Below are 18,367 nucleotides of genomic sequence, written 5' to 3' on the forward strand. Positions count from 1 at the left end.
GATTCTTAGAAGAGCAATGGTCTCTGGAATCACATTAATGCACAGGCCTCATGGTGAGGGAAATGAGTAAGGAGGAAAGAAATGGTCCATGTCAGAGTATTCAACTCAGACTGACTTCCCCTTTGGTCTGACAATACTCTGCACTGAACGGCAGTCGCTTCACTACAGAAATCTGTGGCTGATACAGCTAACTTTCCTAAGGGTTAAATCTCTTCTTCTTTTGTAACCCCTTTTTTGTAAACTGCCAGCATAAATTATTTCTCCAGTCTGCCAGGCAGCCATTGCCTCATTAGCTCTGCTAATCAAAGTATGCCTCAAGAAAATATTTCAAATTGTTAACTAGACAAAAGAGCAGCTAACAGACATGGATGCAAAGCTGAGAAACGATATAGTCTTTTCAAACAGTCCTGGATGAAATCAGGTCCTTCTGGGTCACAGAGGACCCACAAGCATAGCAGAAATGGCAGGTTTGATACTGTTGTCAACCTTGTTCTACTAGCAGTCTCATTACTGGTGCTTCTCATCTCTACTTGCAGGGCTGGCATAAAACTCTACCTATTTTCCTGATCAGTTGAAGCTAAGAGACTAAGTAGATTCTGAGGATGTATCAAAGGGGCAGAAGACTGGACAAGAATCCCCTGAGACACTGATATACAAACACTTCTTTGCAGAGAGATGGTAGCCTACCAGTGCTGAAGCCTTCAGAGCAGAGTGAGGGCTTCCCCATTCTGAACCCTGCCAGGACTGAATCCTTTGGGGTATATCACAACAAAGCAGCAAAGCTTGCAGCATGACACAGGGGTCAAACTTTTCATGATAACTTTCAAAGAAATGTTCCACAGTCTCAGAACACCTATGGACAGATCTCTAGTCCCTTCAGTTTACAGAAAGGATATGCTACCAACCTAAAGCCCCAGACATAACGTGACGGAGCCAGTATATTTAGCTACCAGTTTGAAAAGGCATCTGTTGAGCCAGTAATGAGCAACAAATTTCATGTGATAACAACAGAGCCAGGAGCAATTGGAGATTATAGGCAGTTTTTAGAACCTGTTTTTCAAAAAGATTGAGCATAGCCTTCCTTTGTGGAACCAAAGGGAGACGCAAGACTGATGTCAGGAGACACTGTGTCAGGAAAATTGTTGTTATTTATGTAGAGCTCCTGAGGGAAAGACATGCTCTGAAGATAACCCAGGTTTGTCCCATCAGTTTTTAAACTGGTGCTCAGCACTGTGAGTTGCATCTCAAGTCATATGCAGCTTAAATTCATGGATGCCTTTCCTTGCACGTCATTATTCTCGTTCCCGAGGATAAAGTAAATAGCAGTGAGCTGCATGGTAAACGTGTAGCTTCCCTGCTAATACTACCATGTCATTTCATCTTTCAGACCTGACATACGCTGCAGCTGCATGGTTTGACTAAAATCACCTGTTTGAAAGATCAATCACACCTAAAGAAAGATGTGCATTTTAATTCACAGAGAATAAATAATGAGTATTGGACAAGGCAGATTGCCTCCTGACTCTGGGATGATACAGCAGCGTGCACTTATTAGAAAAGCAATGACTTTACCTTTTAATTAAAACTGCAAAAATTTATAAAAGTTTACCAGAATGACAGCACTACTAAATTAAGTCCTCACCCTCTCTTTTTAAGAAAAAAATGCCTCTTTAGAGTACAGCTAGTATACATTTTGTAAACCCTGTATTTTTTAGAATCTAAAAGGGAAAAAGGGAAACAAAAAAAAGCTTCAAATAACCTCAAAAAAGATGAGTCAAAATTTAAGGCACTAAAAAAAAAAAGAGTTCTCTCCAAAATTTTCAAGTCAATTCACTTTTAGGATACAATCTAGGTAAGAAACATTTCCAAAAACATAGATCTTTTCTGTTTCCAGGATCCTATCTCACAAATATTTCTAGCCAACTTTCCCCTATCTGTCCTCATCAAACAAGGCCACACTCGAAAACTACATGCACGCTAATTTAATTCTGGTTAAAGTAACTGACAGTGGCACTTTCTAAAAGAAGAAAGGGTCATTAACAATAACGTAAGGCTTTTTTCAGGATCTTTGCAGAAGCAATATAGAGAAACTCGCACACAACATCAAGGACTACCTCAGCTGTCAACATGACTCAAAATTTAAGCAAAGGATGGAAAATGACATCTCGAGGTAAAAGGTTAATTAAGTCATCCTGCAACAACCACTAAGCCTAAAAATACATCTCATTTTGCAGATTTGCTTCAACAGTTCAACACTTGTCATACATACTTCTTTACCCAGCAAGTGGTTTTACTGAAACAAGAGGGTCTGCTTAAGAAATAAACATTACACGCGGAAGAAGACTCCTAATTGCTCATCATAGATTTGGTTGTTTCCCTTTTGAGGTGCACAGCTCCAGACAGGCTTCCCGCAGCCAAGACCCACCTCATTCTTCCTTTCACCATTAATATATGTCTACACACTCCTAAGTTCCTGACTACAGATTTCATGATGTGGAGCAGTCGTCAAACCAGTAAAGAGCCAAGCTCACCAGTTCCCTACAGCTCAACATTATAGGAATCGGATACTGCAAGCTTTTGGAGCTACCGATCTGGAACAGATCAATGTCAACAACGGAAAGGCAGCCCACCCTATTTGTCCCCAGGTTTATCCAGCACCGAGTTTCCCATAGAAATGAATGCTTTTTAACAAAACAAAAATGCAAGATCTTTTATGTAACATAAATAGACCCTACACAAAATTCTTAACTTCTATAGAGCTGCCACCTTGCACCTACTGCAGCTTCAGAGTAGGAAATACATGACACTTCCCCTTGCTCAAACCTCATGAAGTCACTGCCCTAGAACCTAAAAATCAACTGTATTTCTAAGTAGGCATAATTATTGTCAAAATATTGCTGTTAAATATCCATTTAATATTAATCTACGTAAATTTACAACAACATAGTGATGAAAACTAAAATCTACAGTGCCCAAGCTGGTATTCAGTAGCTCTTTCCTACATTATAGTTACAGAATCAGGCCTCTTGTGCTTGATAAAATTTAAAATATTTAAACATATTTGTTTACACCATAAAACATCAGTTCCAGGCAACATGGCTGCTTTCAGTGTTTGTCAAAAATGGGTTTTAGAGCTACACCACAAAACTCTAAGCTCAAAGTATGAAATACATATTCACATGGAATTAAAGCTAGTATCTAGACATTTGTGATCACTGACTGGAAAAACAATACAAAACAAAAATCTCACACCTGCTATAATCTTCTTACTGTCAGAATGAAGGAGTGGGTCTGGATGAAATTCCTGAGACCAGTGTCTCTGTTGGCCTGGCCACTCTTCAGTAGCCCTAGTGGATCCAGACTCCACAGGGCCTAGGAAACATCAGTATTTTTGAGGTCAAACTTCTTTGGGTAGAAGTGACAGTACAAGACGCAAAGCAGTATAGAATCAGATAAAAGATGAAAATGTACAAGAACATCATTAAGACACATGATTGTCTCACAGATAGGCCTGTTCCAGCAACCCTTATACAGCAAGGTCTCTTGGTCAAACACAGACTCAAGCTCAGTCTCAAGTCAGGACTCACTTATCCCCAGCATCATCTAGAGTCCAACAAATGCATGGAAGTTCCAGCCCACCACCACCACTCAGACAGAAAAAATAAGCACCTTCTGTACCTTAAGCTCAAGCACAAGTTCATGAAGTCCGAAAAGAGTGGACACAGAAGCAGCCCTCTACACTACAGCACAAGCCAGCAAATCCCCTGATATCAGCTCTTTCTAGCTCACCATGGACGTTGTACCTTAGCTCTGCCTAAGTGATACCTAGCGAAGAAGAGGGCACATAAGCAGATCAAGAGGTCTGTGTGTTTAAAACTTATCTTGTAGCAAAGACACAATCATAACGTGGGTGCAAGACAACCACAGGGCTGATTTTAAAGGACTGATACCTGACAAAGTTTTTAAAATAAAACAGGAGGTAAAGGAAAATAAGAGTGGAGCCAAATACACAGCTGGTACAAACTCTCACAGCCTCAGGAACTAGTGCAATTTATACTGGCCAAACTCCTTCCCCTGTGGTCTTATTCATTCTTCACCACCAGGCTTCCACATGAAACAAAGACAGGGAGAAGTTACAAGCAGTTGACATCTTAGCTACAGCAGTTGTCTCACAAATGTTAGCAACTACTGTACCTGGTGCTTTCTTCTTGAACTCCCTCTATAATCTTAATCTGCAGCTAAAGTTAATGCTGATTTGGTGCTGTACATCTTTTCTTAGTGAAAAGTACCCCCTTATTCTGCTTGAGTCATGTGTTTTTCAGACATTAAATATGTTCTTCAGGTATGAGGCACTATGAGCTGGCTGCTCAAAAAGAGAAAACAGGAGTTACAAAACTGCTTAAACTGCTAAATTATGCATCCTTGTGACGCATGCATCTTCATAGCCATAGCCATCTGCCCATGGGTAGGTAAGTACGCAACTCCAGAAGAAGAAGGAGGAATCACAAGATGCTTGGACATAGCAATTAAGCCGTCAGGGCTAGCAAAAAAACTATAGCCATACAGTTAGCAGGAAAAGCTTGAGGGGGAACCAACTCACAGATCATCTCCCAAAGAATATCAATGCATTGTCATATCCTGATCTGAACTGGTCCAATGTTTAAAAGATAAACATCCATGGAGACAACTACTGCCAAGAAAGAAGTTTAAAGGATCTGTATAAAGGCTAAATGTAATCAAAGACTCACAAAAATTCCACCTTTGTTCCATGCCTTATTTGCTGAAAGAATGCGAGACAAACAGATGTGTGACAAAAATTTCCAACAAGGCTCCAGTCAACGGTCAAGTGTTGCTAACAAGGCTACTGAGCTTCCATTTTCATGGTGCTGATATTTTCTGCATACCTTCATCTTCATGTATTTCAGAGAAAATTCATTGATCTGCATGGAATTACTCTGGAAATTAGTAAAACTGAGAACGGGTCTGTTTACACTTAAAGGGTGGTTCTTTCCTCTCCTATATAGCCTGAAAGGAAACCCTTCAACAGAAATAAAAGGGAATTAAGGATGAAACACAATTTCATGGGTAATGAGGGTGAGTAAAAAAAAAAAAAAATTTGAGTGAGTTATGTAAGCAGGAATAAAGATTTGAGCAGAGAAGGAATTGAATGGAAGGACCACATCTGCATGTTCCATCTTGCCAATACGCCAAGATTGCATCTGGAGTCAAACTGTGTCCGGAGGCATTTAAGTAGAGACTCTGCAATGCAGTATTTTAGGGACGAAAAAAGAAAACGTAATTCCAAGTGTCTGAATATACAGTCTTCCTCTAGTACTGTAGAGAGACTGCAACCAGCTCTAACATGCCTTAGCATGCACAGCATTGCAGGAAAGACTTTCAGGTGTTTGCAGGAAAGACTTTCAGGGACTTTTGGTAAAGTGTACTGGCAGTGACAGAGGAAAGATCAACAGATCAAAGCATAAGACCTCTTGGCTCAGACATGACAATAACAGTCTATGCTTCTCCAAAGCATTCAATGTCAAAGAAGAAAAAAAGTTATGAATGATACCACACTCACGCAGGGCATCTGTAGAAGTGACTGAGCAAAATGATGATTAGGAAAATGCAAGGTTGGGAAAAGGCTTCCCAGAGAAAATGCATCGTAATTGTTATTTCAAACAAGACAGTTCATCCTTTTCAGTTCTGTGGCCCAGATAGTAGTGCAATAACACAACAGCCACGTATTAAAACAGAATTTGCCATCAGCCAGTCTCCTGGACCCTCAGCCCACATGACTATCACATCTCTCTTCCACACACACAGGAAAACTAAACTTCTAAGTTTCAGCACCTTCCTGACAAGTTGATTCTTCAACTCAGTTTTAAGCCATAGTAGAGATGGTAGCGCGACATACAGTATTGTCCTGGCGTTGTCAGACATGCACTCTAGTCTGACTTGAATAAAGAATATTCTAAACTGATAAACACACACAGAGGATGGCCTCAATTGGAATTCCATCCAGAGTTTCTGCAGTTGTGGGACGAGTAACATCTTATTCTCCCTTTAAGTGAAGTGCTAAGATGACTAGTAAATACTTGTGCCACATATGAGCCACCATAATGACTGTGTCCAGACAAATGCTCTCTGCACTTGCTTGGTACATTCACTGCAAGGGACACTGAAGCTTAGATTCAGAGAAAGTTAAGCTCCAAACAAGCAAAAGACCAGTAGCACCAACACATTAACCACAATTCACAAAGGCTGCAGCTCTCTTCAAAAAGCTTCTTTTTTGGCTGACCATCTTAATGCATTCTGCAATACATTCCCGCAGGTCGGTTTACATGGGAATAAAGAACCTTGAAAGATCAATGCGACATTCCAAAAATTATTCCCAACCTAAATAATGAATTATACACTGGAATAAAAGTTTTTGCTGCTTCTCTCACCTCCATCTTGAAACTTGCTCAACCTTTCGAAGTATGATGATATGGGAACTTGAACAATATCTAGAATTGCCAGCAGTGTCCGAGTCAGTCTGAGAAGTTCACTAAAACTATAAAAGCCAAAGTATATGAGGTTTCGAGCCAGATGTACCACCTATAAGAAAAAAATTAAACATGAAGGAAGTATCAGCAACCTTTGTGGTATTTGGCTGTGCAATACGGTTGCATTCCACACAGCAGCCTTCAGAGATGCAGATCTAGAGTGCATTCAAACTAGTACAAGTCTTTCCTGATTTAAACGGGCCTGGGACTGAGGCCAGTGACATCAAATGTTTCTCTGAGTTAGACAACACAGTTGGTCAGTCAAATTACAGCAGAGAGCAAAACCAACATGAGAATTAGGAAGGCTTCAAAGGACACAATGGCATCTGGAAAAATGTATAAGATCGAGAAGAAGACTCGAGGAAGTTGCTTAAAGAAGCAGCAGCTGTGGGTAAGATGGAAGATAGAAGAAGAGTAAGACGATTGCAGTTTGAATGGAGATGATTTCACATGACAAGAGATGGAAGCAAGAAAGCTTGGGAGGTACGCTAAAGGAAAAACTATCAAAGCTGCAAGTGCTTCCCCTTTATTCAATGCTACTTTAATCTAGAATATTTAGGCCTATCTAAAGTTTCTGTCAGGAACTTCAAACAATATTTAAATCACAGGATTACATTATTCAGAGTATTTTCTTCAGTGCCATATCTTACACAAAGACTAGTGCTTACTTATACTGAAGAATCCTTGCATACTAATTCACTAATGTGGAGAGAAAGACCATGGCTTAAAACCATTCACCCACATGCATATCCCTCCCCCGTCACTGAAATGCAATCACCTTAAGAGAAGGAAAGCAAAATACAGCTGTTTGACAGCAGACAGTAATATTATTTTCCGTAGTAACTGTCATCACCAAAAACATTTGAATTAGATTAAATTAGATTAAAATTAGAAAAAAACAATGTAACCTTTCTGGAATTAGGAGAAATACTGTAAGAAGGACACAGATAGCCAAGTAGTACCTCAAATGTAAGTTTATTTTTCTCTTTGTCTCCAAAAGGAAACGGCTGATTTACAACTTCTTTCAAGTACTCTTCTACAAATTCCATAGTTAGTGCAAACTTCCTCTTCATTTCATTCCTCGAAGAGTCTGTGAAAGAATCATACCTACAATGCAAGGCATAGAAGGAAGGAAAATTAAACACTTTTAATATCAGGACCAGCTGTCACTAAACTAAAAAACAAACCAATCACAATGCTATGAAATTACTGTCAGTTCTTTGTAAGGAGAAGGGGTAAAGGTGAGCTGATTCTTTGTAAACACACAAAAAGGATGCACAAACCTTTCCTCCAACAGTACCAGGGTTACAGAGAACAGGAATAATGGAGACAGGAAAACACTACAGTTCTGGCAGATAGCACTCGAATCTTGCTGTGGCACTTCAATAAGTCACTATGCCTCAGCTGTCCTCTCTGCCCATCAGCCAGAGTTTACTATTTCCACAAGCAAGACAGCAGATCAAGAAAGCAGTTTGGGATAGTGAGCTTCCTCCTTTGCACCATCAACTAGGACTGATTTTTCATGTGTGTCAAAACACTCCACCATCTCACAAACAGAAACAATACTGTCTGCTGCATTGCTATACTTTTTACTTTGTTTCTTCAGCCAGGTACTCCCCATCTGGGTCTAGTCCAGTGGCACTGCTCCAACAAGTCAATTAAGCCAGAGATGGTTTCCACTGAAGTCAATGGGCCCTTCTCCCACACTTAAATCTAACACACACCCAAGTACTTTCCTGGATGGAGGTCAAAGCCTCTGTGAATTGTTTCTGGGGCAACAGCTGCACCTAACTGTAAATTCTGGCCTTCCAAATATGGCTTTCAGTTGAGTTTGAAGTGTAAAACTGAGTTCCAGCCTAGCAAAGCTGTAATGTTAGACACAATTTGATTACTTCAAGCTCAGTTGATCTGAGGAAAGGCCACTCCATTTTTCCCCAGTTTGATCTCTTTAAGAACACAGCGAACAATGAAATTGAAATGTTACCATGTAAAGATATCCATGGAAGTTTCCAAACGTAAAAATAATTAATAGTTCTGTGCTCTGCAACAAAATACAATTTCACATACATATTGTTCTGAGACTAACTCCTATAAAATGCTTTTGTACTTTACTTTGAAACACTTTCAACTCACTCATGAATTGTGATCTTAGTAGGAATTTCAGTCCACAATCTGGCATATCTAACAGGTACCACAGTTTCCTGAGGATCTCTGTCCACGTGCATATGTAGCATCAGCCGACAAAAAGAAGCCCGGAGGTCATAAGGGAGGCTTTCATCAGACATACATCGTAGAATCAAGTCTACTGACAGCTGTGCAGAAATCTGGTTAATGGCAAGATATTGGCGGTCCAGGCACATTCTTGCAAAGAGGTTCAGTTGATACCTTTAGAAAAGGTAATAACATAAGGTATTCAAAGAAATCAGTTGCAAATGAAACAACACACCTCAGAACCTCACTTTACAAGCCTCGTATCAGTCTGATATAAATCCTAAAAGATAACAGAAGTTATTTTCTAAGCAAGACCAAGCTAGCCACTAAAAATGCTAACATCAGGCTCCAGTCCCCATGAAGTCTGGATTCCCTCTGAAATTCAAAGGAAACGTTATTTAATGGATGGCTGAATCATTTGGACCTCTAGTTTTCAGTGTAAGACACTGTTTCATGATCCCATTTACCCCTCTAATCCTCAAGACTCTCCTTCCTCAGAGCGTGCCTTGTTTCCAGAGGAGCACAAATTAAAAATTAAGCCCAACAAATAATAGGCAAGAGACAAAATGATACAGACATGGAAAGAGCTGCCATGTGCAAAGAAAACTCAAGATTTTTCTGGAACAGACAGCAGAGATCATGATGCTTCCTACAGGAGAAACCTGAAAAAAAACCTTTAATCTCAGTTTTTGGTATGACATGGTTTCCTTTTTTTGATATTGGCCAATGAACTGGCTAAAAACAGCACCAGGCTTCCATTTAAATAAGCAGTTTTACCTGTAGTAGGTAAGGACTTCTAAATCAGCTTTTGTGCCTTCCTTCGCCTCCTGAGCCAGATGCCTGATGGCTTTGCCATGAGGCTCCTTGTTACTGTCAATCCAGTAAAGCCACACTTCCTCTTCATCAATGTCATCCGAGATGACTGGGCATTCTAAGGGATTGTCCATTTGTGTTGAAACCAGCCTGCAATCACAAATGATTCACAATGGAGCCACTAGCAAACTACCACGAATATAACAACAGAGCAGATAACAAAAAAATATGTTCTGATTATGGATGCTCACTTGGTCTGTATAAGAATGTCAGCGTTCCCTGGGCTCAGCATAAATTTGCAGATGAGTTCCTGAGTTACTGGTATTGCTGTGGTGTTAGACACACACAGGTCCGAAAGATAATCCAAGAATCTGCAGTCAAAAAACACAGATGCAACAGAACATGAGGCTTAAAATACTACAGAGAAACATCGCAGCTGAGGTCTTCAGCATCTATTGCTAACATGCTCAAGGGAGCACATATCACAAGATTTATCAACATATGTTCTATTGCAACTCACAATAAATAAAGATGAGTAATAGCTTTAAGAGCCACCCTGAGTCGTGCTGAACAATCAGCCAGGGAGAGAAAAGAAAAATATCCCAAGTGTGACACTTCTTAGCATATCAAAGGCCAAAGAGTTGTGCCAGAACTTAAGAGCAACCTGAGGCTGCATTAAGTTTGGCTGGCAAGGGAGCTTTCCCTGAAGGCCCTTGTCCTTGTCAGGAACCAAAAGCAAGAGCACACATTCTCACCCATCTTCCTCATCAGGTAACATGTCTTGCAAACCCAACTAGCAAGAAAATATACTTGTGCTGGAGATAGCTGTGTACCCTCTGAGGATCTCCATTGCAATGGAAGAATCCACACTTCCATCTCTTAAAGATGCCTTAAAAAAATCTCGAAAGTGATACTTCAATTAGTGAACAGTGAAGTTCTGGCAGGACCTTTGTATTCAAAGATCCACATAAAGGAGAAACACCAATGATTTGTGTGGAAATCAGTTTCTTAGGAATTCGTCTCTTGAATTTAGGTCTTCTGATGCCTACAAGGTTCAGGCTGAAGCTTTTCTCACAGTTGGGACATTGATCAGGTCCCTTTTTCATGGATTCCTTTGTGTATATTAACAGTTGCGCATACTGCAGCCCCTGCCTCACTGGAACATAAAAAGGGTCTCTTTCCTCTACGTAGCTGCATCTTTTCACGACATTTGTAGGAACTAAGTATCTCTGAGACCATCACTTCTCTAGTAAATGTAGCTAAAACTAGGCAAGAGGCTCAAGAGCTGGTGGGGCAGCAGATATGACCTGACATATGCACACACAGATCGTGTATTCCACTTCTTTAGAATTCCAGGCAAAATATTTGATTGTGTACTGTCAGCTACTTGAAGACCTAATAGTTTGAACTTCTCTTTAGGTGATAATCATAGCAGAGGGAATCAGGAAATCATTTCTGCATTAGCACAGACCACACTCCCCACAGAAAACTGGGAAGTGCAAGGGACGAGTATAGAACATGGTTTTAGGGTACACTTAGGAGCAATTTTATTCATCACTGAAATGAAGCTTTGTGGCAACAGGCAATTAACAGTGCACTGCAATATTGCATCACAAAGATAATATTAAATAAACAGCACATAATTACAAAGAATTCTGTGGGAGTTACCTACTCAGAGCTGAAACTCCGAAAGGTTTTAATTTTTGTATCTCATGTATACTGACACAATTCCTACTCACACAAGCAAAGCTGCAAAAGTCTATGAGACTCTCCATGAAAATAAGTGCTGTAAGATCAAGCCTTTACTGTTCAGATTTCACCACCTTAGCAAGGTGGGTTTTTTCAAATATTTATTCTTCTGAACTTCAACCTTAAAGTGGTGAATATGCAAAGGTTGCACAATGTAGTTATGCAACAAATAATACGACGTCGTCAACCCAAAAAAAAATGACGAGATTGTCAAAAAACACTAGGACCCTCAAGCACCGAGAAGGGGCTGATGTCATGTGGTTGCCTTGTAGTACTGACCAAACACAATACAGTTTAGCAAGGGAGAGGCAATGAGATTACAGAGTGGGACAAAGCATCTGTAGTCATATTGAGAATAACTGAAGCAGTGAAGCACCTGGGCTTTGAGCAATATCCTCAGTTGTGAAGAGAAAAATGATATTCACAATTACAGAGGACATTATTTGGCCTTCAGTCCATTAATTTCTTATACTTGTACTACTTTAGTAATTCTACAACTGAAAATCCTACAAAAAAATAGATAGATTTTCCATTTTAAAAACTCATTTCCTTTATATTCTGACTTAAAGCTAATAAGAAAAAATTCCAACTGAATGAAGTTCGAGGACAAAATTTTTCATTTGGAACAAAATCTCATCCAAAATACTTGTTTTACCAGGACCTTTACTGTCTTGAGCTCCTTTAAGGTCTGACCTGGAATCCGGATCTGCAGGAAAACTGATATTAATAAAAGTTCAGAAAAATTGACATCTGTGTCATTCGCACTGAACCAACACAACTGGCAGTTTCATAGAGGAACTGCAGAGTTATTAGCAATTAAAATTTGTTTGTTTCTCTCTGTCCCAACCTGAACTAAAACCAAATTTTCAAGTGTCCTGTAATGTACAAACCTTGCTTTTCAGTAAGGTCCAGTTCTGAAATGCAGATACAATCAAATCCCAAGAATTATAGGCATTTCTGATATTTTCTAGCACGAAACTACATGTGGTTTTTTGTCTACCAGGTTAAAATATAATAAAGCTGGGAGAAAAAGACAATAAAAGAATGAATAGCAAGCAGATTCACAGCTACTGCAAATATAAAAGCCTATCAATAAAGGAAAAGGATGTTACTTGGACCACTTCATACCTTGGCTCTCGATTTCTCCTGAGTAAATTAACAAATGTCTCTATTTCTTTAGCAGTGATGTGTTTCTCTAGCAGTTTTCTGTTGTTGTGCAACAGAGCTGTAATGGTGTCTTCTGCCAGAATATCATAACCAATCTGTGACTGCATGACGCAGAAGTTCTTAGCAATATACTCCTGAAAAAAATGAAAATTCCCACGATGACCTGTTAAGCAGTAATGTCTTTCTTTTAGAACCAGAAGCATCCAGCTCAACTAGCAATCAAAATAAGTCTCAAAACTTTCCTCTCTGAACCGGCCAGAACAAAAGAACATCTGAACACCTAAAATATATACCACAAGAAACAGATTCAATACTAGGATTTATTAATTCTTCTTAATTCTTTCACAAATCAAAGGAATGAATCTGTGAAAATACATACAAAAAATCAAGAAACAGCAACCAATTTTTTTAAAGGGGAAAACAAAAGGGTTTTTATAGCATCCAAGAAGCTTTCTTTCCTAGGTCTTCCCTCCTCCTCTCTTTCTCCCCCTCCAAGAGAGAAATATTTCAGTAAAGCATTAAAAGGAAAAAAAAAAGCAGCCACACATAGTAGTTCCATCTGTTATGCCCAACTCCTTTAGTCCTACAAAGTTAGTCCAGTTTTTCTGCAGTGCAATGTGCAAAGCACTAGACGCTACATTCTGAAATCTGTTTCTCACAGGGAGTTTCCAGCTGTGAGAAATCAGGCAACCTGATAAAATAACCTCCAGTTTGATTCACTGCCAGCCCTCCACAAGTATTTCAGTAACAAGAATGCAGGCAGTTTTGTAGACTTCCCACTTTACAACTCAGAGTCTAAGAGCATAAGTTTAATAACAGAAAGCCCGTGAACAAAGCAGAGGACCACAGTCTCATTGTGAGGTTGTGAAGGTATAAGGTGAACTTTGGATATTCATTGCTGATAATTAATATACAAGTGCCTACAAAATGAAAACACTGCTCCTCAGCATAAGACAGTACACGACTGTGACTACTTTCTTAGCACTAACCTTCACAAAACTCAGTCTTTTCACCACTCCCTAGTACAAAATTACTGCAGAATCCCAGTGGTAAATGCAGGGAGCAATATCAAACCCAGGGTATAACATTATAGAAATCAGGAGGAAAATTATCTCAAATAACACTGACCTGGTTTTTCCTATAGTCCTGCTGGGAATGTCTGAGAACTCTGTAACACAATCTTAACATATATTTGTATGGGGCATATCTCTGGTCACCTAGGTCTTCAAGTCTCAGCATCGATCCTTCACCTTTGTCCTTAAAAGGAGCTTTGAGGATCCCAAATATCTGTTCAAAATCAAGATCACTGAGAATAAAAAATCAAACCAAGATTTTTGCTTAACTTACAACAGTCAATGGAAATATCCTCTGACAGGATCAGCACCAGCACAAGGGCTTTACTGACCAAAGTCAGAAGGGAATCACTGCATTTATATTTAGTCATATGCAGATGAGTAGGAGTACACCAACAATCTCAGATACTACAGCTTTATGCACTTAGCTTTACATATCCCACCAACTTGACTGACATTACTTTCTCTTGAGTGCTATTCCCAACCGGAAATAGTGCCTTAACTTTGGATAAACTAAGGATGAAAAAGGAGAACAATACTGACTGCCATGTGGTTTCATTCTTTTCACTATTTTTTTTAATTTTAGTAAGCTGCTTGACAAGAATATTTTGATTTACATGCAGGTTGGCCCTCATACAAAATCAGGGATCCATAAAGGCATCAGAATTTTTCTCATACCAGAACGCTGGCAGGACTTAAACCATGTAGCAAATTGTTGTTTCAAATTTGCTGAACAGTTTGTTACGAAACATGGCTTTACAAGCAGTCAGAATCCCAAGAAACTAACAGACAGCAGACTTGAACCCTGTGCTTCTGTCTGGCTCATAGACTAAGAGGTGAGTCTAGACTAACGATCTTTATACCTACGCGGTCCAACCAGACACAAACCCAACATGGCATAAGTTAAGCTCCCAAAAAACACCATTTTCTCAAATCACTCTCTCCTACAACCAGTTTGTAAATGCAACCAAGAGAGGACATACCTGAGCCAATATATTTTGTTCTCTCATTAATTTTTGTCGTTCCCGGTTTGGCTTGGTAACAACCACATCCAAAACTTCCTGCCCATTATTAGGCACATCAGCAACAAAGAAAATGAGATCTTCCAGTAACTTGGTTACAAATCTAGGACGAATAGACCGGTCATTATTATATAGTCATTCAATACTTGCTAGGCTTCATTAAGAAAGAAAATCACCTTTTAGAACAAGCTTTATCCAGTGCAATGGAACTTCAATCACTGCAAAGTTAAGTTTGACATGTACTTAAGGATTCCAGGCTTCAGTTCAGTAGAGGTTTAAATCCATCACATGGATGTTTAGCAAGGCATTAAACAACAACTGGGCCGGGGGGGAAGGAGAAAAATAGAGGATGCTGGATTGATGCAGTGTATTCAGAAATCCAAAACCTATACCAGCTGGCCTCAAGGCTTAGCAACAGTTGTAAGATACTCTTATGCAGGCTAGCAAGGATTTTTATACTTTATCACAGACATGGGTCCATGAAACAAGATGCTGGACTCACTAGGGGAATAAATACATTCTGCCACTAGACTATTTCCCTACTGACCAAAGCAACTATTGAAAAATAGTTTCAGCTTTAAAAGTCACACCCCACTGGTGCAGGAAAGCAAGGTTCCTCCAAGAGAAAAAGTACAAAAGGTAGATGTCAAATGGAGCAACCAGGAATGAACTGTTGCAACTCCCTACTTACCTAAGCAGGAAGATGATAACACAGAGGGAAGAGCCAAGAGTGATTTTTTTTCCAAAGAAAATAACAGGAACAAACAATATAATGACCCTATATAAAAATAATGACCCTATTCTGAAATGTTTTACATGTACGTTGTACCAATCTGGCAACATCAAGACTTGACAATACTGGGTTGCAGTGACACAGAGGTTCAAGGCTAATACAGGGATGTCACACACTGATTATGTTGCATCCGTCTCTGGTTCAACTCAGTTGTGAAACATCCCATCAGATTTTCAAGGCTGACTACCAACACCTAGGCCATTACAGATCTGCCTGTTAGGATAAATCCTCCAGGATCCTCAGGACAGACAACCGACAGCAAAAATCAGTTTTATCACTAAAAGCTACTATTTTCAGCAAAAACCTGCAGTGCTACAGGCTAGGGGAAGAGTGGCTAGAAAGCTGCCTGGAGGAGAAGGACCTGGGGGGTGTTGGTTGACAGCTGACTGAACATGAGCCAGCAGTGTGCCCAGGTGGCCAAGAAGGCCAATGGCATCTTGGCTTGTATCAGAAACAGCGTGACCAGCAGGTCCAGGGAGGTTATTCTCCCTCTGTACTCGGCACTGGTGAAACTGCTCCTTGAATCCTGTGTTCAGGGCCCCTCACCACAAGAAGGATGTTGAGGCTCTGGAGTGAGTCCAGAGAAGAGCAACAAAGCTGGTGAAGGGGCTGGAGAACAAGTCTTATGAGGAGCAGCTGAGTGAGCTGGGGTTATTTAGCCTGGAGAAGTGAAGGCTGAGGGGAGACCTCATTGCTCTTTACAACTACCTGAAAGGAGGTTGTAGAGAGAGGGTGCTGGCCTCTTCTCCCAAGTGACAGGGGACAGGACAAGGGGAAATGGCCTCAAGGTCCACCAGGGGAGGTTCAGACTGGATATCAGAAAACATTTTTTCACAGAAAAGGTCATCACACACTTTTTCCAACCTGGCGATTCTATGATTCTATATTATGCATGGTGAAATAGAAGCTACAAATTAACACTGTCAGAAATCCTGTTTAATATTCAGTGAACTACATCATTGGCAGCAGGATATATTTGGCTACAACATCCAATAAAATCCCCTAATTCAGGGGTGGGTGAAAGACATTCTAATAGCACTACTGCTGAAAAAGATGAATTGAAAGGGTAAACACCAAAATTACATAAAATAGGAAAAGAGAACAGGGTAAAATAGAAATAAGAAAGAAAAGGGATTTTTGCAGCACCTTCTCAGTCACTCTAAAACCTCCTTCTAGTGCTATTGCAGCACAAATGTGCAGTACAGAGAACTCCACACAAATCAAGAGTACTGCCATGCTACCTACTATATAGATGGTTTTCTTGTACATGAAGATCAAATGCAATGGACCTCTGTACTACAGCTCAGAAGTGTTTTATCAAAGGAAATTAAGACAACCACTTTGCATATGCCCAGCAAGCTACCCATTTATTTATGAGTCCAGTGAGCGGGTGAAGTGCCGTTTACCTCCATTTTACAGATGAGGCACACAGACCAGCATACGTTGCAGTAAGGATGCTCTGTCAGAGATGGAATCTCTCCCAGGCTAGCACTCTTAACACCGAACTGTCCTCCCTCATTTGCTTCTATGTCCACATAGATATTACTAACTTACCCATCACTGTGACACCATGATACACGAATAATGAAACACCAATTTAGGAGGGAAAATATTAAAACGCACTAACCTCCGTTCATTCTGGGTTATTGTCCCATTCTCCAGCTTTTTAACAGTTGATGCTAGCACCTTGTTTGCATCATTGGCAAAGTCCAAGTCTCTGACCTCAGACAAAGGAACCGATACAATGGCAAAAGCTTCCTTGTCCTCTTTTGTTTGGCATGTCCCAATCTGCAATAGGTTTTGATTTTATACGGGTAAGTAATCCCCTTACCTTTATCCTAATTATTATGCTTATTCTATATGTTAGAAACAAGATCACTGATAAAGAACTTAAGCAATGAGTCTGGGATTTAAACCCAAAGATATACACGTTTACCTTTAACATCACAGGCCTCTCTTCATCAGTATCTATTGGAATGCTGGTACTAGTGACCCAAGTGTTAGTGCATAAATGCCTCAGTCGGACGTATGAGTTCCTAATGGAGAATAAAGCAAACAGGTTAGATGGATCAATCCCGAGCTAAAATGGGCAAGGTGGGATGCAGTGCAACACATGACAGTGACAGTAGACTTGAGGGCCTGAGTCACACAAGCCACTTGTAATAAAAGGATAAGGGAGACCTAAAAGATACTGCAGTACCCTTTTCCCTTGCTTCCTTCTTTCTCACCCAGAACAGAGCTGCAACAAGAACAAACAGTATCTTAGGATTATGCAGAGTGCTGGTTTTATGTATTTACATGAGCCTAGGAGTAAAGTATTCCTTAAAGAAAAAAAATTAAAAAGAAAGGTGTTATAAAATCCCATCTGAACAGAAATACATTTCATGAATAAAACCAATTCTTTACTAATTTTTTTTTGCTAAGTAACAAATACTTTCAGCCAATCATAGCACAAAAGCCAGAAAGTGAAGCTGACCTTGGTTTCACAGCTTCACCATTATGATCTGCAAACCCTTGCTCCAGGGAGCAAGCATTTACAGTACCACTTCTCAGCTAAAAATCAAGTGAACAAAAAGCAGACATGAGATAGTGCTAAATTCTTTCCATATGATAATTTCCGGTATTATCAAAGAGCAGAGCTGAGAAATCAATTACAATTTTTATTCTGAATTCTACTTTTTAAATATATTCACTGTAGTCTTCATTCATGCTCTCCCTTTCACGCTGATGGGCTTTGAGTATTCAAGTAAGCAAATTATCTGGCAAAACTTAGCATAGCAAATACACTTCAAGGCTGCATACATTGGTATTTGCGGGTACCCAGCTTTAAAATCCACCCTCATAACAACTAGCCCCGAGTATCTGCATGCCCATTCAGTTACAACCAACACCCTATGACTTAAGTAGCCAATCTCAGCTGAGCAACACAGTTGAAATTTCAAATATTCACAATTAAAACCCAGAAGCCACTTGCTGAATCCATTTGATTAACAA

General features: G+C 39.8%; 1 protein-coding gene across 2 annotated transcripts in view; it reads right to left on the minus strand.

Moving 5' to 3' along the window:
• Positions 1-18,367, minus strand: part of ITPR2 (inositol 1,4,5-trisphosphate receptor type 2) — a 998,050-nt gene that overhangs the window by 900,976 nt on the left and 78,707 nt on the right. For both annotated transcript variants that reach the window (XR_011337952.1, XM_069863516.1), the window contains exons 12-21: positions 17,310-17,409; positions 17,001-17,161; positions 14,542-14,683; positions 13,614-13,772; positions 12,447-12,619; positions 9,821-9,940; positions 9,534-9,719; positions 8,679-8,930; positions 7,508-7,652; positions 6,447-6,597 (exon numbers count right to left, since the gene is read on the minus strand). Coding sequence is in view for 1 of the 2 variants with exons in the window: in XM_069863516.1 (XP_069719617.1) it covers positions 6,447-6,597; positions 7,508-7,652; positions 8,679-8,930; positions 9,534-9,719; positions 9,821-9,940; positions 12,447-12,619; positions 13,614-13,772; positions 14,542-14,683; positions 17,001-17,161; positions 17,310-17,409 (1,589 nt within the window). In the remaining variant the exon portion in view is untranslated. The remainder of the gene's footprint in view (positions 1-6,446; positions 6,598-7,507; positions 7,653-8,678; positions 8,931-9,533; positions 9,720-9,820; positions 9,941-12,446; positions 12,620-13,613; positions 13,773-14,541; positions 14,684-17,000; positions 17,162-17,309; positions 17,410-18,367) is intronic.

This window comes from Phaenicophaeus curvirostris, chromosome 1 (genome assembly GCF_032191515.1).
Source record: "Phaenicophaeus curvirostris isolate KB17595 chromosome 1, BPBGC_Pcur_1.0, whole genome shotgun sequence".
Classification (NCBI taxonomy): domain Eukaryota; kingdom Metazoa; phylum Chordata; class Aves; order Cuculiformes; family Cuculidae; genus Phaenicophaeus; species Phaenicophaeus curvirostris.